Source organism: Hyla sarda, chromosome 1 (genome assembly GCF_029499605.1).
Source record: "Hyla sarda isolate aHylSar1 chromosome 1, aHylSar1.hap1, whole genome shotgun sequence".
NCBI lineage: Eukaryota > Metazoa > Chordata > Amphibia > Anura > Hylidae > Hyla > Hyla sarda.
Window position 1 is genome coordinate 601,387,102 of NC_079189.1, and position 27,853 is coordinate 601,414,954.

At 45.9% G+C, this 27,853-nt stretch overlaps 1 protein-coding gene across 2 annotated transcripts in view; it reads right to left on the minus strand.

The window, feature by feature from the left end:
- Positions 1 to 27,853, minus strand: part of LOC130296441 (zinc finger protein 432-like) — a 130,286-nt gene that overhangs the window by 100,622 nt on the left and 1,811 nt on the right. Inside the window, exons 2-4 of one of the 2 annotated variants that reach the window (XM_056547973.1) lie at positions 26,853 to 26,993; positions 25,740 to 25,919; positions 19,000 to 19,126 (exon numbers count right to left, since the gene is read on the minus strand). In XM_056547973.1, the coding sequence (XP_056403948.1) occupies positions 19,000 to 19,126; positions 25,740 to 25,919; positions 26,853 to 26,930 (385 nt within the window). In that variant the 5' untranslated portion in view covers positions 26,931 to 26,993. The remainder of the gene's footprint in view (positions 1 to 18,999; positions 19,127 to 25,739; positions 25,920 to 26,852; positions 26,994 to 27,853) is intronic. The other variant, XM_056547964.1, reaches the window with a different exon arrangement.

Below are 27,853 nucleotides of genomic sequence, written 5' to 3' on the forward strand. Positions count from 1 at the left end.
GCATAACTTCCAAACGGCTGGAGATATTTCGATAATACTTGGTCACATGTTACTGATATGTCCACTTAAAATATAGTATAGTTAATTTAACGCTTAACCCCTTAAGGACTCAGCGTTTTTCCGTTTTTGCATTTTCATTTTTTCCTCCTTACCTTTAAAAAATCATAACTCTTTCAATTTTGCACCTAAAAATCCATATGATGGCTTATTTTTTGTGTCGCCAATTCTACTTTGCAGTGACATTAGTCATTTTACCCAAAAATCTACGGCGAAACGAAAAAAAAACATTATTGTGAGGCAAAATGCCATTTTGTAACTTTTGGGGGCTTCCGTTTCTACACAGTACATTTTTCGGTAAAAATTACACCTTATCTTTATTCTGTAGGTCCATATGGTTAAAATGATACCCTACTTATATAGGTTTGATTTTGTCGTACTTCTGGAAAAATCATAACTACATGCAGGAAAATGTAAAAAATTGTCATCTTCTGACCCCTATAACTTTTTAATCTTTCCGTGTATGGGGCGGTATGAGGGCTCATTTTTTGCACCGTGATCTGAAGTTTTTAGCGGTACCATTTTTGCATTGATCTGATTTTTATTCATTTTTTCATGTTATAAAAAGTGACAAAAAATCCACTATTTTGGACTTTGAAATTTTTTTGCGCGCACGCCATTGACCGTGCAGTTTAATTAACAATATATTTTTATAATTCGGACATTTCCGCACGCAGTAATACCACATATGTTTATGGTGTTGCCCCATACTTTTTATTTTCACAAGCGGTAAAAGGAAAAAAAGACCCCCAAAATTTGTAACGCAATTTCTCCTGAGTACGGAAATACCCTATAAGTGGGCGTAAAATGCTCTGCGGGCACACAACAAGGCTCAGGAGTGAGAGCGCACTATGTACATTTGAGGCCTAAATTGGTGATTTGCACAGGGGTGGCTGATTTTACAGCGGTTCTGACATAAACACAAAAAATAAATACCCACATAAATACCCCATTTTGGAAACTACACCCCTCACGAAACATGACAAGGGGTATAGTGAGCCTTAACACCCCACAAGTGTTTGATGAATTTTCGTAAAATTTGGATGGGAAAATGAGAGTAAAAAATTTTTCACTAAAATGTGTTACCCAAAATTTTTCATTTTCACAAGGGAAAACAGTAAAAATAAAACCTAACTTTGTAACCCCATAAGAATATACCCCATATGTGAATGTAAAGTGCTCTGGGGGCGAACTACAATGCTCAGAAGAGAGGGAGCACTATTGGGATTTTGAAGAGAAAATTTGTCCAGAATTGAAGGCCACGTGTGTTTACAAAGCCCCCATAGTGCCAGAACAGTGGACCCCCCCACATGTGACCCCATTTTGGAAACTACACCCCTCATGTAATGTAATAAGGGGTGCCATGAGCATTTAGGCCCCACAGGTGTCTGGCAGATTTTTTGGAACAGTGGTCCGTGAAAATGAAAAATGTAGAGTACATTACTCTCCAGTACATAAGGCTTATCTTGAGATATGTGGACGATATTCTCGCGGACCAGTTCCGAGAGTTCGTCTCATATCTCAATGATACTAACGATATGAATATGTTGTTTACAGCTATATTTGGGTGCAATAGGTTGGAATTTTTGGATGTACAAATTAGCATTGTTAATAATCAAATTCAAACAGCAGGTTTCAGGAAAAGTACCGCCAGGAATGCTTATCTTCATTATGCATCATCCCATACATCACAAATGAAGAATGGAATCCCCTACAGTCAGATGGTACGCTTAAAGCGCATCAATAGCAATACTGAAATATTGAATCAACAAATAGAGGATTTGTCCAATCGTCTGACTGTGAGAGGATACCCAAAAAAAGTGGTAAGGCAGGCTCGGGCCAGAATTGATAAAATATCAAGAGAGTAACTTACCTGCAAAGATGAAAGATCTGATGAGGAAACACCTAGAGCTGTGTTCTCTTTTAGAAACTCCCCTTTAAATGACAGAATCAGGCAGGTTATTAATGCAAACTGGTGTATGTTGGATAAAGAAATGGACATCGGTGATATGAGACATCAAAAACCAATTATCACCTATAGGCGCGACAGTGACTGGTGACTATCTGAAGAACAAACAGAAAGAAGAGGATAAAATACTCTCACTGGCTTACTGACACCCGAAGGGTAGGGAATTTTTGCTGAGGTTCATGTTCGTTTTGCGACATGAACCTAAAAGCAAAAATCATACAATTAAGAGGTTACACTGTATATGTTTAACAACCCGTGACATGTAGATCTTCCTACGTAGTGTACTGCATGATTTGTGAGTGCGGGTTATACTACGTAGGGAAGACGAAACGCCCAATGTTTCACAGAGTTAGGCAACATATCAGATCTATTCGAACTGGTAAGGGATCACAGCGTTTCATTAATCATATGACCACATGCCATAATGGTAGTACTACAGGGTTAAAGTTTGGAGCTTTAGAGAGGATTGAGTTTTCAAGCAGAGGCAAAGATAGGCATCAGTTACTATTACAGAAGGAATCCAGATGGATCCTCAGGATGAACGCAACAGGACCGCTGGGTCTTAAAGGAGTACTGTTACGCCGAGCGCTCCGGGTCCCTGCTCCTCCCCGGAGCGCTCGAGGCATTCTCCTCTCTGCAGCACCCCGGTCAGACCTGCTGACTGGGAGCGCTGCACTGACACTGCCGACGGGGATGCGATTCGCATAGCGGGACGCGCCCGCTCGCGGATCGCATTCCAATCCACTTATCTGTGCCGATCCCCGGCTGTCACGTCCTGGCGCGTGGCTCCGCTCCCTAGGGCGCGCGTGCGCCAGCTCTCTAAGATTTTAAGGGCCAGTGCACCACTAATTGGTGCCTGGCCCAATCAGTGTAATTAGCTCCCACCTGCTCCACGTCTTTATAACCTCACTTCCCCTTCCCAGCATTGCCGGATCTTGTTGCCCTTGTGCCTAGTGAAAGCGTTTCCTGTGATTGCCATACCAGTGTTTCCAGACCTTCTGCCGTTACCATTGACTACGAACCTTGCCGCCTGCCCTGACCTTCTGCTACGTCTGACCTCGCCTCTGTCTAGTTCTTCTGTCCCACGCCTTCTCAGCAGTCAGCGAGGTTGAGCCGTTACCAGTGGATACGACCTGGTTGCTACCGCCGCAGCAGGACCATCCCGCTTTGCGGCGGGCTCTGGTGAATACCAGTAGCAGCTTAGAACCGGTCCACCAGTACGGTCAACGCCAATCCCTCGCTGACACAGAGGATCCACATCCAGCCTGCCGAATCCTAACAAGTACTCTGGTGCAGAGTACTCCTGCTCCGTCCTGCCCGGGCTGCAAAAAAAAAAAAATGAAAATGAACCATCTCTCACCTTCCTGGGTTCCCGCGGAGCGCCACTACAGCTAATCAGTCCTCCGGTCCATCCTCTTCATACTTCCGTGTGAATGAAGCGTCACATGACGCTCAACCTATTATGGGCCGAGGCAGAACATCGCGGTGGCCGGCGATAGGCTGAGCGCCATGTGACGCTTCGCTACACACGGAAGTATGAAGAGGATGGACCGGAGGACCGATCAGCTGTAGTGGCGCTCCGCGGGAACCCAGGAAGGTGAGAGATGGTTCATTTTCATTCTTTTTGCAGCCCGGGCAGGACGGAGCAGGAATACTCTGCACCAGAGTACTCCTTTAATGATAAGAACAAATTAAGTGCTTTGCTTTAAGAATGCCCCATATTATGCTTTAGAGCCTCCTATTTCCCCTACATAGATTTTTCTTGTTCACTAGGAGGATAGTATTCTTCATAAGATTGTTTTTATCCTTTTTGTACTATTTGCACTGGCACACCAACAGTTAATTTTTTTGGTGTTCCCTCACTGGTTTGATGTACCTTGGGAAGAAGGTTAAAAGCACAGAGTATACGTGATGACGTCCTGATGAAGCGCCTAGGGGAGTGATACGGTCCGTGGCCTGGCGTCTGAACTCCCCCGTTCCACCTGCCACTCTCCTGCATAGACTGAAGCGGATGTCTGATCACCGGGTCTCCGTATAGACCGAAGCGGTCCTGGATTTACCTGGTTGTGTCTGCCGAATACCGGAACGGTGAGGGCTCCGCACTTTTCTTTTCCTCTTTCATGTGACATTGTATACTAGTGTTTCTTGTGCGTGTAGCGCTCCTGTTTCTTGTTTACTAGTACATTTACACCTGTTGCACCTGCAGTCATCCGCTGTATAGTTGTGGTAGGATACAGATACACAGACATAATGGTGGTGCCGACTATTCTTTCTTCTATGAGTTAGAGTTAAAAATAAAAAGTTTTCCACCGGAGTACCCCTTTAACCCCTTAAGGAACAAGCCCATTTTCACCTTAACCCCTTAAGGACCAAGGGCGTACAGGTACGCCTTTGCTCCCTGGTACTTAAGGACCAAGAGCGTACCTGTACGCCCGTGGGAATTTCGGTCCCCGCCGCGCGCCGGGCGGGGATCGCGCCGGGGTGACTGCTGATATCTATCAGCAGGCACCCCGCGCAAATGCCCAGGGGGGTCATTAGACCCCCCCATGTCGGCGATTGGCGCAAATCGCAAGTGAATTCACACTTGCGATTTGCGCCGATTCCGGGTCATACGGGTCTATGGTGACCCGGTGACCCGGAATAGAAGGGGGATCGCGGGTGTCCTAGACACCCACGATCCCCCTGTAGCGATAGGAGTGAGTTGGCAGGGTTGCCACCCCTCCTATCTCTGCTATTGGTGGTCTAGACGCGACCACCAATAGCAGATCGGGGGCGGAGGGGTTTACTTTCGGTTTCCCCGTCCTGCCCTCCCACAATAGGCGGTGCAGGACGGGGAAACCGACAGGGACCGGCGCCGAAGATCCACTTACCCATCGGCGACGGCAGCGGCGACGATCAGCGGCGGCAGCGGCGACGATCAGCGGCGGCAGCGGGCGACGATCGGCGGAAGAAGAGGACGGCGACGCAGCTCCCTGGATCCGACGGAAGCCGGTGAGTTACTTAGCAACATCTGGAGGGCTACAGTCTGAGACCACTATAGTGGTCTCTAAACTGTAACCCTCCAGATGTTGCAAAACTACAACTCCCAGCATGCCCAGAGAGCTGTTTAGGCTTGCTGGGAGTTGCAGTTTTGCAACAGCTGGAGGTCTACAGTTTGAGACCACTGCAAAGTGATCTCTATACTGTGCACCTCCAGATCTTGCAAAACTACAACTCCCAGCATGCCCAGACAGCAGTTTGCTGTCTGGGCATGCTGGGAGTTGTAGTTTTGCAACATCTGGAGGTCCACAGTTTGGAGACCACTATGCAGTGGTCTCTAAACTATAGCTCTACAGATGTTGCAAAACTGCAACTCCCAGCAAGCCTAAACAGCTCTCTGGGCATGCTGGGAGTTGTAGTTGCGATCCCTCCAGCTGTTGCATAACTACATCTCTCAGCATGCCTTTCGGCGATAAGTACATGCTGGGAGTTGAAGTTTTGCAACAGCTGGAGGCACACTGGTTGGAAAATACTGAGTTAGGTAACAGAACCTAACTGAAGGTTTTCCAACCAGTGTGCCTCCAGCTGTTGCAAAAGTACAACTCCCAGCATGCACGGTCTGTCAGTACATGCTGGAAGTTGTAGTTTTGAAACAGCTGGAGGTTTGCCCCCCCATGTGAACGTACAGGGTTCATTCACACTGGTGGGTTTACAGTAAGTTTTCTGCTTCAAGTTTGGGCTGTGGCAAATTTTTCACCGCAGCGCAAACTCCTAGCGGTAAATTCACTGTAAACCCGCCAGTGTGAACGTACCCTAAAAACACTACACTTACACATAATAAAGAGTAAAACACTACATATACACCCCCTTACACTGTCCCCCTAATAAAAAAAAAAAAAACGTATTGTACGGCAGGGTTTTTCCAAAACAGAGCCTCCAGCTGTTGCAAAACAACAACTCCCAGCATTTCCGGACAGCCACTGACTGTCCAGGCATGCTGGGAGTTTAGCAACAGCTGGAGGCACCCTGTTTGGGAATCACTGGCGTAGAATACCCCTATGTCCACCCCTGTGCAATCCCTAATTTAGTCCTCAAATGCGCATGGCGCTCTCTCACTTCAGAGCCCTGTCGTATTTCAAGGAAACAGTTTAGTGCCACATATGGGGTATCTCCGTACTCGGGAGAAATTGCGTTACTAATTTTGGGGGCTTTTTTTCCTTTTACCCCTTATGAAAAAGAAAAGTTGGGGTCTACACCAGCCTGTTAGTGTAAAAAAAAAATTTTTTTTTACATTAACATGCTGGTGTTGTCCTTTACTTTTTATTTTCCCGGGAGGTAAAAGGAAAAAAAGACCCCCAAAATTTGTAACGCAATTTCTCCTGAGTACAGAGATACCCCATATGTGGGCGTAAAATGCTCTGCGGGCGCACAACAAGGCTCAGGAGTGAGAGTGCACTATGTACATTTGAGGCCTAAATTGGTGATTTGCACAGGGGTGGCTGATTTTACAGTGGTTCTGACATAAACACAAAAAATAAATACCCACATAAATACCCCATTTTGGAAACTACACCCCTCACGAAACATGACAAGGGGTATAGTGAGCCTTAACACCCCACAGGTGTTTGACGAATTTTCGTAAAATTTGGATGGGAAAATGAGAGTAAAAAATGTTTCACTAAAATGTGTTACCCAAAATTTTTCATTTTCACAAGGGAAAACAGTAAAAATAAAACCTAACTTTGTAACCCCATTTCTTCTGAGTAAGAACATACCCCATATGTGAATGTAAAGTGCTCTGGGGGCGAACTACAATGCTCAGAAGAGAGGGAGCATTATTGGGATTTTGAAGAGAAAATTTGTCCAGAAGAATTGAAGGCCATGTGTGTTTACAAAGCGCACCATGTACATTTGAGGCCTAAATTGGTGATTTGCACAGGGGTGGCTGATTTTACAGCGGTTCTGACATAAGTGCAAAACAATAAATACAGACATGTGACCCCATTTTGGAAACGACACCCCTCACGGAACGTAACAAGGGGTTTAGTGAGCCTGAACACCCCACAGGTGTTTGACAAATTTTCATTAAAGTTGGATGGGAAAATGAAAAAAAATATGTTTTTCACTAAAATGCTGGTGTCATCCTAAATTTTTCATTTTCACAAGGGAAAATAAAAAAAAGCCCCCCAAAATTTGTAACCCAATTTCTTCTGAGTAAGAGCATACCCCATATGTGGATGTAAAGTGCTCTATGGGTGCACTACAATGCTCAGAAGAGAGGCCATTGGGATTTTGAAGAGAAAATTTGTCCGGAATTGAAGGCCACTTGTGTTTACAAAGCCCCCATGGTACCAGAACAATGGACCCCCCCCCATATGTGACCCCATTTTGGAAACTACACCCCTCATGTAATGTAATAAGGGGCGCAGTGAGCATTTACGCCCCACAGGTGTCTGACAGATTTTTGGAACAGTGATCCGTGAAAATGAAAAATGTAATTTTCCATTTGCACTGCCCACTGTCCCAAAGATCTGTCAAACGCCAGTGGGGTGTAAATGCTCACTGCACCACTTATTAAATTCTGTGAGGGGTGTAGTTTCCAAAATGGGGTCACATGTGGGGGGGGGGTCAACTGTTCTGGCACCACGGGGGGCTTTGTAAATGCACATGGCCCCTGACTACCATTCCAAACGAATTCTCTTTCCAAAAGCTCAATGGTGCTCCTCCTCTTCAGAGCATTGTAGTTCGCCCGTAGTGCACTTCAGGTCCACTTATGGGGTACCTCCATACTCAGAAGAGATGGGGTTACAAATTTTGGGGGGTATTTTCTGCTATTAACCCTTGCAAAAATGTGAAATTTGGGGGGAAACACACATTTTTGTGAAAAATATATATATATTTTTTTACATATGCAAAAGTCGTGAAACCTGTGTGGGGTATTAAGGCTCACTTTATTCCTTGTTACGTTCCTCAAGGGGTCTAGTTTCCAAAATGGTATGCCATGTGTTTTTTTTTTGCTGTTCTGGCACCATAGGGGCTTCCTAAATGCGACATGCCCCCCGAGCAAAATTTGCTCTCAAAAAGTCAAATATCACTCCTTCTCTTCGGAGCATTGTAGTTCACCCGTAATGCACTTCATGCCAACTTATGGGGTGCCTCCATACTCAGAAGAGATGGGGTTACAAATTTTGGGGGGTATTTTCTGCTATTAACCCTTGCAAAAATGCGAAATTTGGGGGGAAACACACATTTTAGTGAAATTTTTTTAAATTTTTTTTACATATGCAAAAGTCGTGAAACACCTGTGGGGTATTAAGGCTCACTTTATTCCTTGTTACGTTCCCCAAGGGGTCTAGTTTCCAAAATGGTATGCCATGCGGGTTATTTTTGCTGTTCTGGCACCATAGGGGCTTCCTAAATGCAACATGCCCCCCAAAAACCATTTCTGAAAAACGTACTCTCCAAAATCCCCTTGTCGCTCCTTCGCTTCTGAGCCCTCTACTGCGCCTGCCGAACACTTTACATAGACATATGAGGTATGTGCTTACTCGAGAGAAATTGGGCTACAAATATAAGTATACATTTTCTCCTTTTACCCCTTGTAAAAATTCAAAAATTGGGTTTACAAGAACATGCGAGTGTAAAAAATAAAGATTGTGAATTCTCTCCTTCACTTTGCTGCTATTCCTGTGAAACACCTTAAGGGTTAAAACACTTACTGATTGTCATTTTGAATACTTTGGGGGGTGTAGTTTTTATAATGGGGTCATTTGTGGGGTATTTCTAATGGGAAGACCCTTCAAATCCACTTCAAACCTGAACTGGTCTCTGAAAAAAAGCGAGGTTCAAAATTTTGCAAAAAATTGGAAAAGTGCTGCTGAACTTTGAAGCCCTCTGGTGTCTTCCAAAAGTAAAAACACGTCAATTTTATGATGCAAACATAAAGTAGACATATTGGAAATGTGAATAAAATAAAAAAATATTTTGAATATCCATTTTCCTTACAAGCAGAGAGCTTCAAAGTTAGAAAAATGCAAAATTTTCAAATTTTTCATCAAATTTTGGGATTTTTCACCAAGAAAGGATGCAAGTTACCACAAAATTTTACCACTATGTTAAAGTAGAATATGTCACGAAAAAACAATCTCGGAATCAGATTGATAACTAAAAGCATTCCAGAGTTATTAATGTTTAAAGTGACAATGGTCAGATGTGCAAAAAACGCTCTGGTCCTAAGGTGTAAAATAACCTGGTCCTTAAAGGGTTAAGGACCAGAGTGTTTTTTGCACATCTGACCACTGTCACTTTAAGCATTAATAACTCTGGAATGCTTTTACTCATGAAATTGATTCCGAGATTGTTTTTACGTGACATATTCTACTTTAGCATAGTGGTAAATTTTCGTCGATACTTGCATCCTTTCTTGGTGAAAAATTCCCAAATTTCATAAAAAATTTGAAAATGTAGCATTTTTTTAACTTTGAAACTCTATGCTTGTAAGGAAAATAGACATAACAAATACATTTTATATTAATTCACATATACAATATGTCTACTTTATGTTTGCATCATAAAGTTGAGATGTTTTTACTTTTGGAAGACACCAGAGGGCTTCAAAGTTCAGCAGCAATTTTCAAATTTTTCACAAAATTTTCTAAATCGGAATTTTTCACGGACCAGTTCAGTTTTGAAGTTGATTTGAAGGGCTTTCTTATTAAAAAAAAAAATACCCCATAAATGACCCCATTATAAAAACTGCACCCCTCAAAGTATTCAAAATGACATTCAGTAAGTGTGTTAACCCTTTAGGTGTTTCACAGGAATTGCAGGAAAGTGAAGGAGAAAATTCAAAATCTTCATTTTTTACACTCGCATGTTCTTGTAGACCCAGTTTTTGAATTTTTACAAGGGGTTAAGGGAGAAAACACCCCAAAATGTGTAACCCAATTTCTCTCGAGTAAGGAAATACATCATACGTGTATGTCAAGTGTTCGGTGGACGCAGCAGAGGGCTCAGAAGGGAAGGAGCGACAATGGGATTTTGGAGAGTGAGTTTTTCTGAAATGGTGCCAGAACAGCAAAAAAAAAAAAAAAAAAAAAACATGTGGTATACTATTTTGGAAACTACACCCCTCAAGGAATGTAACAAGGGGTATAGTGAGTCTTAACACCCCACAGGTTTTTGAAGACTTTTCGTTAAAGTTGGATGTGTACATATACATTTTTTTTTTCACAATAAATGCTGGTTTTCCCCCAAATTTTACATTTTTACAAGGGGTAATAGGAGAAAATGCCCCCCAAAATTTGTAATCCCATCTCTTCTGAGTATGGAAACACCCCATGTGTGGAAGTCAAATGCACTGCGGGCGAACTACAATGCTCAGAAGAGGAGTCACATTTGGAGAATTTAGCTGAAATGGTTTTTGGGGGGCATGTTGCATTTAGGAAGCCCTTATGGTGTCAGAACAGCAAAAAAAAAACACATGGCATACTATTTTGGAAACTACACCCCTCAAGGAATGTAACAAGGGGTACAGTGAGCCTTAACACCCCACATGTGTTTGATGACTTTTTGTTAAAGTCGGATGTGTAAATAAAAAAATGTTTTCCAATAAAATGCAGTTTATTTCCCAAACTTACCATTATTACAAGAGGTAATAGGAGAAAATGCATGTATGGAGTATGGAAATACCCCATATGTGGATGTAAAGTGCTCTGTGGGCGAACTACAATGCTCAGAAGAGAAGGAGCGCCATTGGGCTTTTGAAGAGAGAATTTGTTTGGAATGGAGGTCGGGGGTCATGTGCGTTTACAAAGCCCCCCCCCCCCATGTGACCCTATTTCGGAAACTACATCCCTCACAGAATTAAACAAGGGGTGCAGTAAGCATTTATACCCCACTGGCCTTTGACAGATCTTTGGAACAGTGGGCTGTGCAAATGAAAAATAAATTTTTTCATTTTTACAGACGACTGTTCAAAAAATCTGTCAGACACCTGTGAGGTGTAAATGTTCACTGCACCCCTTATTAAATTTCTTGAGGGGTGTAGTTTCCAAAATGGGGTCACATGTGGGGGGGGCATTGTTCTGGCACTTTTTGTAAAGGCTTTGTAAACACGCATGGCCTTCAATTCCAGACACATTCTCTCTCCAAAAGACCAATGGTGCTTCTTCTCTTCTGAGCACTGTAGTTTGCCCACAGAGCACTTAACATCCACATATGGGGTATTTATATACTCAGAAGCTATGATGTTACTAATTTTGGGGGGCTTTTTTCCTATTACCCCTTGTGAAAATGAAAAATTTGGGATAACACCAGCATTTAGTGAAAAAATACCAAATTTTCATTTTCACGTCCAACTTTAACGAAAATTCATCAAACACCTGTGGGGTGTTAAGGCTCACTATACCCCTTTTTATATTCCAAGGAGGGTTTAGTTTCCAAAATGGTACATGTTGGGAGTTGTAGTTTTGCAACATCTGGAGGGCCACAGTTAGGATTCCACTGTGCAGTGGTGTCCAAACTGCAGCCCTCCAGATGTTGCAAAACCTCAACTCCAAAAATGCCCAGACTATCCAGGCATGCTGGGAGTTGTAGTTCTGCAACATCTGAAGGGCCAGATGTTACAGAACTACAACTCCCAGCATGCCTGGACTGTCTGGACCAAAGGCTGTCTGGGCATGCTGGGAGTTGTAGTTCTGCAACATCTGAAGGGCCAGATGTTACAGAACTACAACTCCCAGCATGCCTGGACTGTCTGGACCAAAGGCTGTCTGGGCATGCTGGGAGTTGTAGTTTTGTAACATCTGGAAGAGCTACAGTTTGGACACACAGTGGTATCCAAACTGTGGCCCTCCAGATGTTACAAAACTACAACTCCTGGAACGCAGCAGTGAAGATCACTTACCGCTGATCTTTACTGTTGCGTCCGCCGGTCCCGCCGCCAGTCCCGCTGTGATCGCCGGTCCCGGCACCTGCCGCAATCTCCCCCCCGCTCTGCCCCGACATCAAAGGGCGGGGTAGAGCGGGGATTTCAACTTTAACCCCCTACCCCCATCCTGCCATTGGTCAGTTTGTCCTAAGGACCAATGGCAGGGGATAGGAGCGAGGTGGCAGCTGCCACCTCACTCCTATCCCTCTAGGATGATCGGGGCTGTCTCTGACAGCTCCGATAATCCTTATTTTCCGGGCTGTAGGGTCACCAGAGACCCGATCAGCCCGAAACCCCGCAAGTCCTTGTCATTAGTCAGTCACTAACTGACTGACTAATGACAATGATCAGCAGCAGGGGACCATTCTTATTGGTCATTAGTGTCATCGGTCAGCTGTCCAGAACAGCTGAGATGACGTTTCTATCACCATGCCAACGGACATGGTGATAGAAAATGTACTAGACGTTTATGAACGTCCATTTGCCTTAAGTGACAGGAAAAATGGACGTTCATAAGTCCATTTGTTGGAAGGGGTTAAAGGGGTATACCAGGAATTTTTTTTATTTGACTATGCTACAGGGGCTGTAAAGTTAGTGTAGTTCATAATATAGTGTATATTCAAGAAAAAGCGAGCTGCAAACAGTGCACACCCAAAATGAATTTGAATACAAAAAACTTTATTCATAGAAACCACAAAAGGGAGACACATACATCTAAAACCATTTAAAAAGGCTCATTTGTGAGCCTGATAACATCACTGGGGAAGGGGACATGACCCCCCAAACCCCAACCCTGCCCTAATTCCAATATACAAATAAAGCTAGTACTCCAAAGTAGTGTGTAAAGGATGACAAAAGATCATAATATAAGTAAGTGGAATAAATATAGTACAAATATTGCAAATAAATAAAGTACAGAAATAAGCAAACCACAGATGAAGGAGCAGGATTAGAATAGCAGAAGGGCTATCCTTTATTTATTTGCAATATTTGTACTATATTTATTCCACTTACTTATATTATGATCTTTTGTCATCCTTTACACACTACTTTGGAGTACTAGCTTTATTTGTACAGTGGTCCCTCAACATACGATGGTAATTCGTTCCAAACGAGCCATCGTTTGTCGAATCCATCATATGTTGAGGGATTCGTGCAATGTAAAGTATAGGAAGCTGTACTCACCTGTCCCCGCCGCTCGAGATGGTGTCCCCTGGTCTCCGCTGTCTTCTCCGGTCCTCCGCTGTCTTCTCCGGTCCTCCGCTGTCTTCTCCGGTCCTCCGCTGTCTTCTCCGGTCCTCCGCTGTCTTCTCCGGTCCTCCTCTGTCTTCTCCGGTCCTCCGCTGTCTTCCCCGGTCCTCCGCTGTCTTCTCCGGTCCTCCTCTGTCTTCTCCGGTCCTCCGCTGTCTTCCCCGGTCCTCCGCTGTCTTCTCCGGTCCTCCGCTGTCTTCTCCGGTCCTCCGCTGTCTTCTCCGGTCCTCCGCTGTCTTCTCCGGTCCTCCGCTGTCTTCTCCGGTCCTCCGCTGTCTTCTCCGGTCCTCCGCTGTCTTCTCCGGTCCTCCGCTGTCTTCTCCGGTCCTCCGCTGTCTTCTCCGGTCCTCTGCTGTCTTCTCCAGTCCTCTTCTGTCTTCTGCAAGGCCTTACTGGGCCTGCGTAGCGACGTCATTGCGCCGCTGTGTACGCCATTCCTATTGGATGACGTGCGCAGCAGCGTATTGACGTCATCGTAGAGGGCCGAGAAGACACCGGAAGACCAGCGCTGGACCCGGAGCATCGGTGAGGGGTAAGTAATACTTACCGCACCACACGGGGAACATTAAGCTGCTATCCGGCAGCAGCTTAAGCATTTGGCGCTGCCGGATAACACTTAATGCGATGGCCCCGACATAAAAAAGCATCGTATGTCGGGGCCATCGTATGTGAGAGGCCATCGTATGTCGATTTCATCATATGTCGGGGCCATCGTAGGTCGGGGGTCACTGTATATTGGAATTAGGGCAGGGTTGGGGGGTCATGTCCCCTTCCCCAGTGATGTTATCAGGCTCACAAATTAACCTTTTTAAATGGTTTTAGATGTATGTGTCTCCCTTTTGTGGTTTCTATGAATAAAGTTTTTTGCATTCAAATTCATTTTGGGTGTGCACTGTTTGCAGCTCGCTTTTTCTTGAATAGATATTGTGCTTTTCTTGCTGCAAGTAGCACCCCTACTATATTGCTGCAATACATTGGTTGAGCCCTTCCTTTCTTGTTGTAATAATCACTTCATAATATAGTGTCTGTACCTGTGTGTGACGGCTTTCTCACAATTCTTCTGTGATTTTCACCCGACTATTTATTTTTACCAGCATACAAAATGACTGTTGTCTCAGATTTTTCCAAGGTTGCAATGCGGCCGAGAAATGACATCACTAGTCAGCGGATGACAGGGAGCCTGTCTGCTTCAATGGGTGGAGGGATCGCTTGGTGGGAGAGAGATCAATCTGCAACTAATGCAACAGCTGTAGGCACCCTGATTGAAAACCACAGGTCTTTTGAATGGATGCAGCTCATTTATGTTTTAATGGGTGGGGTGGCTGATGTGTGGGAGGGAGGAAAATGCAATTATGTTTTTTTGACTACAAATCCCATAAGTCAAACAGGAAATACAAGTTCACAAAAAGTTAGCCACAGTGTTATGGTAATCTCACAACATAGCCATTTAGCCCCAAGACAAGCGCAGATCCTTCCTAAGCATGTCCATTACTGTCTGCCAGGTACGTACTAAAATCACCTTATGGTGGAGAACCCCTTTAATGATAAAGTGGACATGAGTGTTTTTCTGTAATTCATCGTTTGTTTTTACTATATGTCACTATTTATATGTATTTTCTATGCACTTTTTGTGAGGTGTTTAGCAATATTTATAGCAGTATAGTTAGTAAATACATTTAGGCATAAAGTAGCACATACTGTTGTATAGTGGCATTGCCCGGGGCAACGAAGGGCGCTCGCTGTGGGGATGATAGGTATGGGCGTGGCCCCTCCCTGTCCTCTACAGGTGCACGCCCCTTAGTTGGACCCGGGGGAGGAAAATGCATTGTACCTATTTAGCGCAGCATGTTGACGTATTGAACTGTGAGCCAAGAGGAAGCACAGCGGCGCGAAACAATTGTTGCTCGTATTTTGTGAACGCACCTACGATTGTCCAGCTCTATGTGATTTTACTGTCCCCGATTAAAGGGGTAATCCGGCCCCAAGACATCTTATCGCCTATCCAAAGTATAGGGGATAAGATGTCTTTTTACTGTCCCCAATTAAAGGGGTACTCCGGCCCCAAGACATCTTATCCCCTATCCAAAGTATAAGGGATAAGATGTCTGATCGCTGGAGACCCCCGCAATCTAGCATGCAGCACCCACCTGTAAGTACTGCCGGAAGCGCTGGAGGCTCTGTCTTCTGCCTCCCGGCCACGAGGACGGAGTTTCGTGATGTCACGACTCCGCCCCCTCCTGTGACGTCACGCCCCGCCCCCTCAATGCAAGTCTATGGGAGGGGGCGTGACGGCCGTCATGCCCCTCCCATAGACTTGCATTGAGGTGGGCGGAGTCGTGACGTCACGATACTCCGTCCCCGTGGTCGGGAGGCATAAGACAGAGCCTCCAGCGCTTCCTGCAGTGCTTACAGGTGGGTACTGCATGCTAGATTGCGGGGGGTCCCCAGCAGCGGGACCCCCGCGATCAGACGTCTTATCCCCTATCCTTTGGATAGGGGATAAGATGTCTTGGGGCCGGAGTACCCCTTTAAAGAAGGTGTTGGTTTAGTATTACTGGTGAGTGCGGTCCCGTTCTTACTCTCTGGACTTCTGGATTTATAAACAATAGGTAACGAGTTTTAAGCGACAGTTATATTTTATGTATTTTCTGGATTATATTAGCTTTTTTGGATAATGATAACAGCCATGTATTGGTATTTGCAGATATTTTCAATCATAATTTATTGCCTATAATTGCTCTCTCCTGCTAGTGTATGACCCACAACTTTACTGTGACTATAACAGTTTTATTTCTTCCTCGCATGCTTTGTCTATAGGATAAGTTTAAAAAAATTAAATAAAAACTGATCCCTCCCTGTGCTAGTCCTTTTATGTCTAATATGGGATTTCTGAACAAAACATTTCCCACAATCTGCACATAAAAAAAAAGGCTTCTTCACTGTTTTGCTACATTCTGAACATGGAATTCTCAGATGTTCAGCAAACGTTGAGTTCACAGTAAAACATTTCCTACATTCCAGGCATGAATCCGGCTTCTAGCCTGAGTGAATTCTCTGATGTGCAACAAGTCCTGAATGACGAGTGAAACATTTCCCACATTCTGGGCACGAAAATGGCTTCTCCCCCGTGTGAGTTCTCTGATGAGTGATAAGATGTGTTTTTCGAGCAAAACATCTCAGACATTCTGAACACTGATACGGCTTCTCTCCTCTGTGAATTCTTTCATGCTGAACAAGATGGGCTTTCTGAGTGAAACATTTCCCACATTCTGAACATGAAAACGGCTTCTCCCCTGTGTGTGAGTTTTGATGTTTAAGGAGAGCCGATTTCCAAATAAAACATTTCCCGCATTCTTCGCACGAAAATAGATTCTCCCCTGTGTGAATTCTATGGTGTCTAAGAAGATACGCTAGCTGAGAAAAAGATTTCCCGCACTCCGAACATAAAAATGGCTTTTCCCCTGAGGGATTTCTTTCATTTTGCGCAAGATTTGATGTTGCAGTAAAACATTTTTCACATTCTGAACATGTAGACGGCTGCTGCTTCTCTGTGTGAGCTATCTGCTTAAAAGTATCAGAGGATAGATCTTGGCTGTGAAGGGCTGAGGGTGTATCTGGGATAATGGAATGTTCTTCATATGTATCTTGTGTGATATCATCATCTGCTTTATAATCTGAAGATAGAAGATTCTCCTCTGATCTCCTGGTACAAGAATCTGCTGAGGATAAAACAGATTTTAATTATTTTTGATTAATATTATCTTGAAAATTATTTCGAAGTGCTAGTTGGATAAGCACATGCGGTTTTCTATTAGTATTACAGTAGAATCTCCCACTAGGGGAGACTAAAGATAGATAGGGATAAGGTGTATAACAACAGATTACTTCTTTTATATCCTAAAGCAGTGTTTCCCAACCAAGGTGCCTCCAGCTGTTGCAAGACTACAACTCCCAGCATGCCCGGACAGCCGAAGGCTGTCCGGGCATGCTGGGAGTTGTAGTTTTGCAACTCATGCCGTGCCAGAAAATATCCGTTACATACATCGATAGGGAAACAAAATAAACCTGTGTGTTGGCCACTTGTATCACTTTCCTATTTGTAGTTTTCTACTGGAAACATAATGGCTTTATATACAAAAATAATAAAGGGAACACTTAAACAACACAAAATAACTCCAAGTCAATGACACTTCTGTGAAATCCCACTGTCCACTCAGGAAGCAACACTGATTGACAATCAATTTCACATGCTGTTGTGCAAATGGAACAGACAACAGGTGGAAATTATAGGCAATTAGCAAGACACCCCCAATAAAGGAGTGGTTCTGCAGGTGGTGACCACAGACAATTTCTCAATTCCTATGCTTCCTGCCTGATGTTTTGGTCACTTTTGAATGCTGGCGGTGCTTTCACTCTAGTGGTAGCATGAGACGGAGTCTACAACCCACACAAGTGGCTCAGGTAGTGCAGCTCATCCAGGATGGCACATCAATGCGAGCTGTGGCAAGAAGGTTTGCTGTGTCTGTCAGCGTAGTGTCCGGAGCATGGAGGTGCTACCAGGAGACAGGCCAGTACATCAGGAGATGTGGAGGAGGCTGTAGTAGGGCAACAACCCAGCAGCAGGAACGCTACCTCCACCTTTGTGCAAGGAGGAGCACTGCCAGAGCCCTGCAAAATGACCTCCAGCAGGCCACAAATGTGCATGTGTCCACTTAAACTGTTTCCATGAGGGTGGTATAAGGGCCTGACGTCCACAGGTGGGGGTTGTGCTTACAGTCCAACACCGTGCAGGACGTTTGGCATTTGCCAGAGAACACCAAGAATGGCAAATTTGCCACTGGCGCCCTGTGCTCTCACAGATGAAAGCAGGTTCACACTGAGCACATGTAACAAGAGTCTGGAGACGCCGTGGAGAACGTTCTGCTGCCTGCAACATCCTCCAGCATGACCGGTTTGGTGGTGGGTCAGTAATGGTGTGGGGTAGCATTTCTTTGGGGGGGCCGCACAGCCCTTCATGTGATTGCCAGAGGTAGCCTGACTGCCATTAGGTACCGAGATGAGATCCTCAGACCCCTTGTGAGACCATATGCTGGTGCGGTTGGCCCTGGGTTCCTCCTAATGCAAGACAATGCTAGACCTCATATGGCTGGAGTGTGTCAGCAGTTCCTGCAAGAGGAAGGCATTGATGCTATGGACTGGCCCACCCGTTCCCCAGACCTGAATCCGATTGAGCACATCTAGGACATCATGTCTCGCTCCATCCACCAGCGCCACGTTGCACCACAGACTGTCAAGGAGTTGGCGGATGCTTTAGTCCAGGTCTGGGAGGACATCCCTCAGGAGACCATCCTCCACCTCATCAGGAGCATGCCCAGGCGTTGTAGGGAGGTCATACGGGCACGTGGAGGCCACACACACTACTGAGCATCATTGTGACTTGTTATAAGGACATTACATAAAGTTGGATCAGCCTGTAGTGCGGTTTTCCACTTTCATTTTGAGTGTGACTCCATATCCAGACCTCCATGGGTTGATACATTTGATTTCCATTGATCATTTTTGTGTGATTTTGTTGTCAGCGCATTCAACTATGTAAAGACGAAAGTATTTCATACGATTAGTTCATTCAAATCTACAATGTGTTATCTTAGTGTTCCCTTTATTTTTTTGAGCAGTGTATAATGATGTTATTATTTTCTTTACTTCAATTACCGCTGGTTATGGCTCATTTTCTGTTGACTGTATACTTGTAACTTATATTAATGATAGTGTATAAGTAAAAAACAGGTGTGTGTATAGTAATGTGTATTACCTGCTGATGTGAGGGGCTGCTGATCCTCCATCATCACCTGATCCTTGTACTGATCCTTGTGTCCTTCTACATACTCCCACTCCTCCATGGAGAAATACACCGCCACGTCCTGACACCTTATAGGAACCTGACACATAATGATACAGTCATCACCCCGACCCCTCCAGTGGTGTTACTGTATAATGTCCCAGCATTCCCAGCAGTGTCACCTCTCCAGTCATCACCAGACCCCTCCATTACTGTATAATGTCCCAGCATTCCCAGCAGTGTCACCTCTCCAGTCATCACCAGACCCCTCCATTACTGTATAATGTCCCAGCATTCCCAGCAGTGTCACCTCTCCAGTCATCACCAGACCCCTCCATTACTGTATAATGTCCCAGCATTCCCAGCAGTGTCTCCTCTCCAGTCATCACCAGACCCCTCCATTACTGTATAATGTCCCAGCAGTGTAACCTCTCCAGTCATCACCAGACCCCTCCATTACTGTATAATGTCCCAGCATTCCCAGCAGTGTCACCTCTCCAGTCATCACCAGACCCCTCCATTACTGTATAATGTCCCAGCAGTGTCACCTCTCCAGTCATCACCAGACCCCTCCATTACTGTATAATGTCCCAGCAGTGTCACCTCTCCAGTCATCACCAGACCCCTCCATTACTGTATAATGTCCCAGCAGTGTCACCTCTCCAGTCATCACCAGACCCCTCCATTACTGTATAATGTCCCAGCATTCCCAGCAGTATCACCTCTCCAGTCATCACCAGACCCCTCCATTACTGTATAATGTCCCAGCATTCCCAGCAGTGTCACCTCTCCAGTCATCACCAGACCCCTCCATTACTGTATAATGTCCCAGCATTCCCACCTCTCCAGTCATCACCAGACCCCTCCATTACTGTATAATGTCCCAGCATTCCCAGCAGTGTCACCTCTCCAGTCATCACCAGACCCCTCCATTACTGTATAATGTCCCAGCATTCCCAGCAGTGTCACCTCTCCAGTCATCACCAGACCCCTCCATTACTGTATAATGTCCCAGCATTCCCAGCAGTGTCACCTCTCCAGTCATCACCAGACCCCTCCATTACTGTATAATGTCCCAGCATTCCCAGCAGTGTCACCTCTCCAGTCATCACCAGACCCCTCCATTACTGTATAATGTCCCAGCATTCCCAGCAGTGTCTCCTCTCCAGTCATCACCAGACCCCTCCATTACTGTATAATGTCCCAGCAGTGTAACCTCTCCAGTCATCACCAGACCCCTCCATTACTGTATAATGTCCCAGCATTCCCAGCAGTGTCACCTCTCCAGTCATCACCAGACCCCTCCATTACTGTATAATGTCCCAGCAGTGTCACCTCTCCAGTCATCACCAGACCCCTCCATTACTGTATAATGTCCCAGCAGTGTCACCTCTCCAGTCATCACCAGACCCCTCCATTACTGTATAATGTCCCAGCAGTGTCACCTCTCCAGTCATCACCAGACCCCTCCATTACTGTATAATGTCCCAGCATTCCCAGCAGTATCACCTCTCCAGTCATCACCAGACCCCTCCATTACTGTATAATGTCCCAGCATTCCCAGCAGTGTCACCTCTCCAGTCATCACCAGACCCCTCCATTACTGTATAATGTCCCAGCATTCCCACCTCTCCAGTCATCACCAGACCCCTCCATTACTGTATAATGTCCCAGCATTCCCAGCAGTGTCACCTCTCCAGTCATCACCAGACCCCTCCATTACTGTATAATGTCCCAGCATTCCCAGCAGTGTCACCTCTCCAGTCATCACCAGACCCCTCCATTACTGTATAATGTCCCAGCAGTGTCACCTCTCCAGTCATCACCAGACCCCTCCATTACTGTATAATGTCCCAGCATTCCCAGCAGTGTCACCTCTCCAGTCATCACCAGACCCCTCTATTACTGTATAATGCCCCAGCATTCCCAGCAGTGTCACCTCTCTAGTCATCACCAGACCCCTCCATTACTGTATAATGTCCCAGCATTCCCAGCAGTGTCACCTCTCCAGTCATCACCAGACCCCTCCATTACTGTATAATGTCCCAGCAGTGTCACCTCTCCAGTCATCACCAGACCCCTCCATTACTGTATAATGTCCCAGCAGTGTCACCTCTCCAGTCATCACCAGACCCGTCCATTACTGTATAATGTCCCAGCATTCCCAGCAGTGTCACCTCTCCAGTCATCACCAGACCCCTCCATTACTGTATAATGTCCCAGCATTCCCAGCAGTGTCACCTCTCCAGTCATCACCAGACCCCTCCATTACTGTATAATGTCCCAGCATTCCCAGCAGTGTCACCTCTCCAGTCATCACCAGACCCCTCCATTACTGTATAATGTCCCAGCATTCCCAGCAGTGTCACCTCTCCAGTCATCACCAGACCCCTCCATTACTGTATAATGTCCCAGCATTCCCAGCAGTGTCACCTCTCCAGTCATCAACAGACCCCTCCATTACTGTATAATGTCCCAGCAGTGTCACCTCTCCAGTCATCACCAGACCCCTCCATTACTGTATAATGTCCCAGCAGTGTCACCTCTCCAGTCATCACCAGACCCCTCCATTACTGTATAATGTCCCAGCAGTGTCACCTCTCCAGTCATCACCAGATTCCTCCATTACTGTATAATGTCCCAGCATTCCCAGCAGGGTCACCTCTCCAGTCATCACCAGACCCCTCCATTACTGTATAATGTCCCAGCATTCCCAGCAGGGTCACCTCTCCAGTCATCACCAGACCCCTCCATTACTGTATAATGTCCCAGCATTCCCAGCAGTGTCACCTCTCCAGTCATCACCAGACCCCTCCATTACTGTATAATGTCCCAGCATTCCCAGCAGTGTCACCTCTCCAGTCATCAACAGACCCCTCCATTACTGTATAATGTCCCAGCAGTGTCACCTCTCCAGTCATCACCAGACCCCTCCATTACTGTATAATGTCCCAGCATTCCCAGAAGGGTCACCTCTCCAGTCATCACCAGACCCCTCCATTACTGTATAATGTCCCAGCATTCCCAGCAGTGTCACCTCTCCAGTCATCACCAGACCCCTCCATTACTGTATAATGTCCCAGCATTCCCAGCAGTGTCACCTCTCCAGTCATCACCAGACCCCTCCATTACTGTATAATGTCCCAGCAGTGTCACCTCTCCAGTCATCACCAGACCCCTCCATTACTGTATAATGTCCCAGCATTCCCAGCAGTGTCACCTCTCCAGTCATCACCAGACCCCTCCATTACTGTATAATGTCCCAGCATTCCCAGAAGGGTCACCTCTCCAGTCATCACCAGATTCCTCCATTACTGTATAATGTCCCAGCATTCCCAGCAGTGTCACCTCTCCAGTCATCACCAGACCCCTCCATTACTGTATAATGTCCCAGCATTCCCAGCAGGGTCACCTCTCCAGTCATCACCAGACCCCTCCATTACTGTATAATGTCCCAGCAGTGTCACCTCTCCAGTCATCACCAGACCCCTCCATTACTGTATAATGTCCCAGCAGTGTCACCTCTCCAGTCATCACCAGACCCCTCCATTACTGTATAATGTCCCAGCAGTGTCACCTCTCCAGTCATCACCAGACCCCTCCATTACTGTATAATGTCCCAGCAGTGTCACCTCTCCAGTCATCACCAGACCCCTCCATTACTGTATAATGTCCCAGCAGTGTCACCTCTCCAGTCATCACCAGACCCCTCCATTACTGTATAATGTCCCAGCATTCCCAGCAGTGTCACCTCTCCAGTCATCACCAGACCCCTCCATTACTGTATAATGTCCCAGCAGTGTCACCTCTCCAGTCATCACCAGACCCCTCCATTACTATATAATGTCCCAGCATTCCCAGCAGTGTCACCTCTCCAGTCATCACCAGACCCCTCCATTACTGTATAATGTCCCAGCATTCCCAGCAGTGTCACCTCTCCAGTCATCACCAGACCCCTCCATTACTGTATAATGTCCCAGCATTCCCAGCAGTGTCACCTCTCCAGTCATCACCAGACCCCTCCATTACTGTATAATGTCCCAGCATTCCCAGCAGTGTCACCTCTCCAGTCATCACCAGACCCCTCCATTACTGTATAATGTCCCAGCATTCCCAGCAGTGTCACCTCTCCAGTCATCACCAGACCCCTCCATTACTGTATAATGTCCCAGCATTCCCAGCAGTGTCACCTCTCCAGTCATCAACAGACCCCTCCATTATTGTATAATGTCCCAGCATTCCCAGCAGTGTCACCTCTCCAGTCATCACCAGACCCCTCCATTACTGTATAATGTCCCAGCAGTGTCACCTCTCCAGTCATCACCAGACCCCTCCATTACAGTATAATGTCCCAGCAGTGTTACCTCTCCAGTCATCACCAGACCCCTCCATTACTGTATAATGTCCCAGCATTCCCAGCAGTGTCACCTCTCCAGTCATCACCAGACCCCTCCATTACTATATAATGTCCCAGCATTCCCAGCAGTGTCACCTCTCCAGTCATCACCAGACCCCTCCATTACTGTATAATGTCCCAGCAGTGTCACCTCTCCAGTCATCACCAGACCCCTTCATTACTGTATAATGTCCCAGCATTCCCAGCAGTGTCACCTCTCCAGTCATCACCAGACCCCTCCATTACTGTATAATGTCCCAGCATTCCCAGCAGTGTCACCTCTCCAGTCATCACCAGACCCCTCCATTACTGTATAATGTCCCAGCATTCCCAGCAGTGTCACCTCTCCAGTCATCACCAGACCCCTCCATTACTGTATAATGTCCCAGCATTCCCAGCAGTGTCACCTCTCCAGTCATCACCAGACCCCTACATTACTGTATAATGTCCCAGCATTCCCAGCAGTGTCACCTCTCCAGTCATCACCAGACCCCTCCATTACTGTATAATGTCCCAGCATTCCCAGCAGTGTCACCTCTCGTCATCACCAGACCCCTCCATTACTGTATAATGTCCCAGCATTCCCAGCAGTGTCACCTCTCCAGTCATCACCAGACCCCTCCATTACTGTATAATGTCCCAGCAGTGTCAACTCTCCAGTCATCACCAGACCCCTCCATTACTGTATAATGTCCCAGCATTCCCAGCAGTGTCACCTCTCCAGTCATCACCAGACCCCTCCATTACTGTATAATGTCCCAGCATTCCCAGCAGTGTCACCTCTCCAGTCATCACCAGACCCCTCTATTACTGTATAATGTCCCAGCATTCCCAGCAGGGTCACCTCTCCAGTCATCACCAGACCCCTCCATTACTGTATAATGTCCCAGCAGTGTCACCTCTCCAGTCATCACCAGACCCCTCTATTACTGTATAATGTCCCAGCATTCCCAGCAGTGTCACCTCTCCAGTCATCACCAGACCCCTCCATTACTGTATAATGTCGCAGCATTCCCAGCAGTGTCACCTCTCCAGTCATCACCAGACCCCTCCATTACTGTATAATGTCCCAGCAGTGTCACCTCTCCAGTCATCACCAGACCCCTCCATTACTGTATAATGTCCCAGCAGTGTCACCTCTCCAGTCATCACCAGACCCCTCCACTACTGTATAATGTCCCAGCATTCCCAGCAGTGTCACCTCTCCAGTCATCACCAGACCCCTCCATTACTGTATAATGTCCCAGCAGTGTCACCTCTCCAGTCATCACCAGACCCCTCCATTACTGTATAATGTCCCAGCATTCCCAGCAGTGTCACCTCTCCAGTCATCACCAGACCCCTCCATTACTGTATAATGTCCCAGCATTCCCAGCAGTGTCCCCTCTCCAGTCATCACCAGACCCCTCCATTACTGTATAATGTCCCAGCAGTGTCACCTCTCCAGTCATCACCAGACCCCTCCATTACTGTATTATGTCCCAGCATTCCCAGCAGTGTCACCTCTCCAGTCATCACCAGACCCCTCCATTACTGTATAATGTCCCAGCAGTGTCACCTCTCCAGTCATCACCAGACCCCTCCATTACTGTATTATGTCCCAGCATTCCCAGCAGTGTCCCCTCTCCAGTCATCACCAGACCCCTCCATTACTGTATAATGTCCCAGCATTCCCAGCAGTGTCACCTCTCCAGTCATCACCAGACTCCTCCATTACTGTATAATGTCCCAGCATTCCCAGCAGTGTCACCTCTCCAGTCATCACCAGACCCCTCCATTACTGTATAATGTCCCAGCATTCCCAGCAGGGTCACCTCTCCAGTCATCACCAGACCCCTCCATTACTGTATAATGTCCCAGCAGTGTCACCTCTCCAGTCATCACCAGACCCCTCCATTACTGTATAATGTCCCAGCATTCCCAGCAGGGTCACCTCTCCAGTCATCACCAGACCCCTCCATTACTGTATAATGTCCCAGCATTCCCAGCAGTGTCACCTCTCTAGTCATCACCAGACCCCTCCATTACTGTATAATGTCCCAGCATTCCCAGCAGGGTCACCTCTCCAGTCATCACCAGACCCCTCCATTACTGTATAATGTCCCAGCATTCCCAGCAGTGTCACCTCTCCAGTCATCACCAGACCCCTCCATTACTGTATAATGTCCCAGCATTCCCAGCAGGGTCACCTCTCCAGTCATCACCAGACCCCTCCATTACTGTATAATGTCCCAGCATTCCCAGCAGTGTCACCTCTCCAGTCATCACCAGACCCCTCCATTACTGTATAATGTCCCAGCATTCCCAGCAGGGTCACCTCTCCAGTCAGCAGCTCCATCATCTTGTTGATCAGTTCTAGGATCTTCTGTTCATCCATTTCCTCATGTATCAGGGAGTGAGGTGGGGGCCCTGGGATTGGGCTCAGGGTTCTTCCCCATCCTTCACACACAGGGGCCCGACAGCGCCCACTAGAGGACTTCTTCACTACTGTGTAATCCTGTGTATGAAGAGACACATTAATATCACTACATACATTCCCAGAATCCCTCACCTTTCCAGTCATATCCATCTGTAATTACATAGATAAGAATGAGGTCATGTGACATCACTCCCAGAATCCCTCACCTCTCCAGTCATATCCATCTGTAATTACATAGATAAGAATGAGGTCATGTGACATCACTCCCAGAATCCCTCACCTCTCCAGTCATATCCATCTGTAATTACATAGATAAGAATGAGGTCATGTGACATCACTCCCAGAATCCCTCACCTCTCCAGTCATATCCATCTGTAATTACATAGATAAGAATGAGGTCATGTGACATCACTCCCAGAATCCCTCACCTCTCCAGTCATATACATCTGTTATTCTATAGAAAAGAATGAGGTCATGTGACATCACTCCCAGAATCCCTCACCTCTCCAGTAATATCCATCTATTACAGAGATAAGAATGAGGTCATGTGACATCACTCCCAGAATCCCTCACCTCTCCAGTCATATCCATCTGTAATTACATAGATAAGAATGAGGTCATGTGACATCACTCCCAGAATCCCTCACCTCTCCAGTCATATCCATCTGTAATTACATAGATAAGAATGAGGTCATGTGACATCACTCCCAGAATCCCTCACCTCTCCAGTCATATCCATCTGTAATTACATAGATAAGAATGAGGTCATGTGACATCACTCCCAGAATCCCTCACCTCTCCACTCATATACATCTGTTATTCTATAGAAAAGAATGAGGTCATGTGACATCACTCCCAGAATCCCTCACCTCTCCAGTAATATCCATCTATTACAGAGATAAGAATGAGGTCATGTGACATCACTCCCAGAATCCCTCACTTCTCCAGTAATATCCATCTATTACAGAGATAAGAATGAGGTCATGTGACATCACTCCCAGAATCCCTCACCTCTCCAGTAAGCCGGAAGAGTATCTGTAGGGTGAGGTTTATTATCCTGTCGGCCATCTTGTTCCTGTCTCTCTCCATGGTTGATCGGTCAGTCTGGAGAATTATCTCATAAACCTGTAGAAGATTCTAGATTGTAGGAGCCTGAAGATGAGACAATATAAAAATCACTTACTGTAGATAATATGGATAAACTTTTAAAGAGGGTGACATTAGAGATCATTCTAATGCAGGTCAAAAATATGGTTGGAAAAAAAAAAACCTTCCATAAAAATTTAAACTAACCCCCCCCCCCCTTTTCCAGATTTACATGTACAGTATGTAATGTGTACAGTGTGTGTGTGTGTGTGTGTGTGTGTGTGTGTATGATGCATGTACAATATGTAATGTGTACAGTATGTGTGTGTATGATGCATGTACAGTATGTAATGTGTACAGTGTGTGTGTGTATGATGCATGTACAGTATGTAATGTGTACAGTATGTTGTGTGTGTATGAAGCATGTACAGTATGTAATGTGTACAGTATGTTGTGTGTGATGCATGTACAGTATGTAATGTGTACAGTATGTGTGTTATGATGCATGTGCAGTATGTAATGTGTACAGTATGTGTATGAAGCATGTACAGTATGTAATGTGTACAGTGTGTGTGTATGATGCATGTACAGTATGTAATGTGTACAGTGTGTTGTGTGTGTGAAGCATGCATGTACAGTATGTAATGTGTACAGTGTGTTGTGTGTGTATGAAGCATGTACAGTATGTAATGTGTACAGTGTGTTGTGTGTGTGAAGCATGCATGCATGCACAGTATGTAATGTGTACAGTGTGTTGTGTGTGTATGAAGCATGCATGTACAGTATGTAATGTGTACAGTATGTTGTGTGTGTGTGAAGCATGCATGTACAGTATGTAATGTGTACAGTATGTTGTGTGTGAAGCATGCATGTACAGTATGTAATGTGTAAGTACAGTGTGTTGTGTGTATGAAGCATGGATGTAC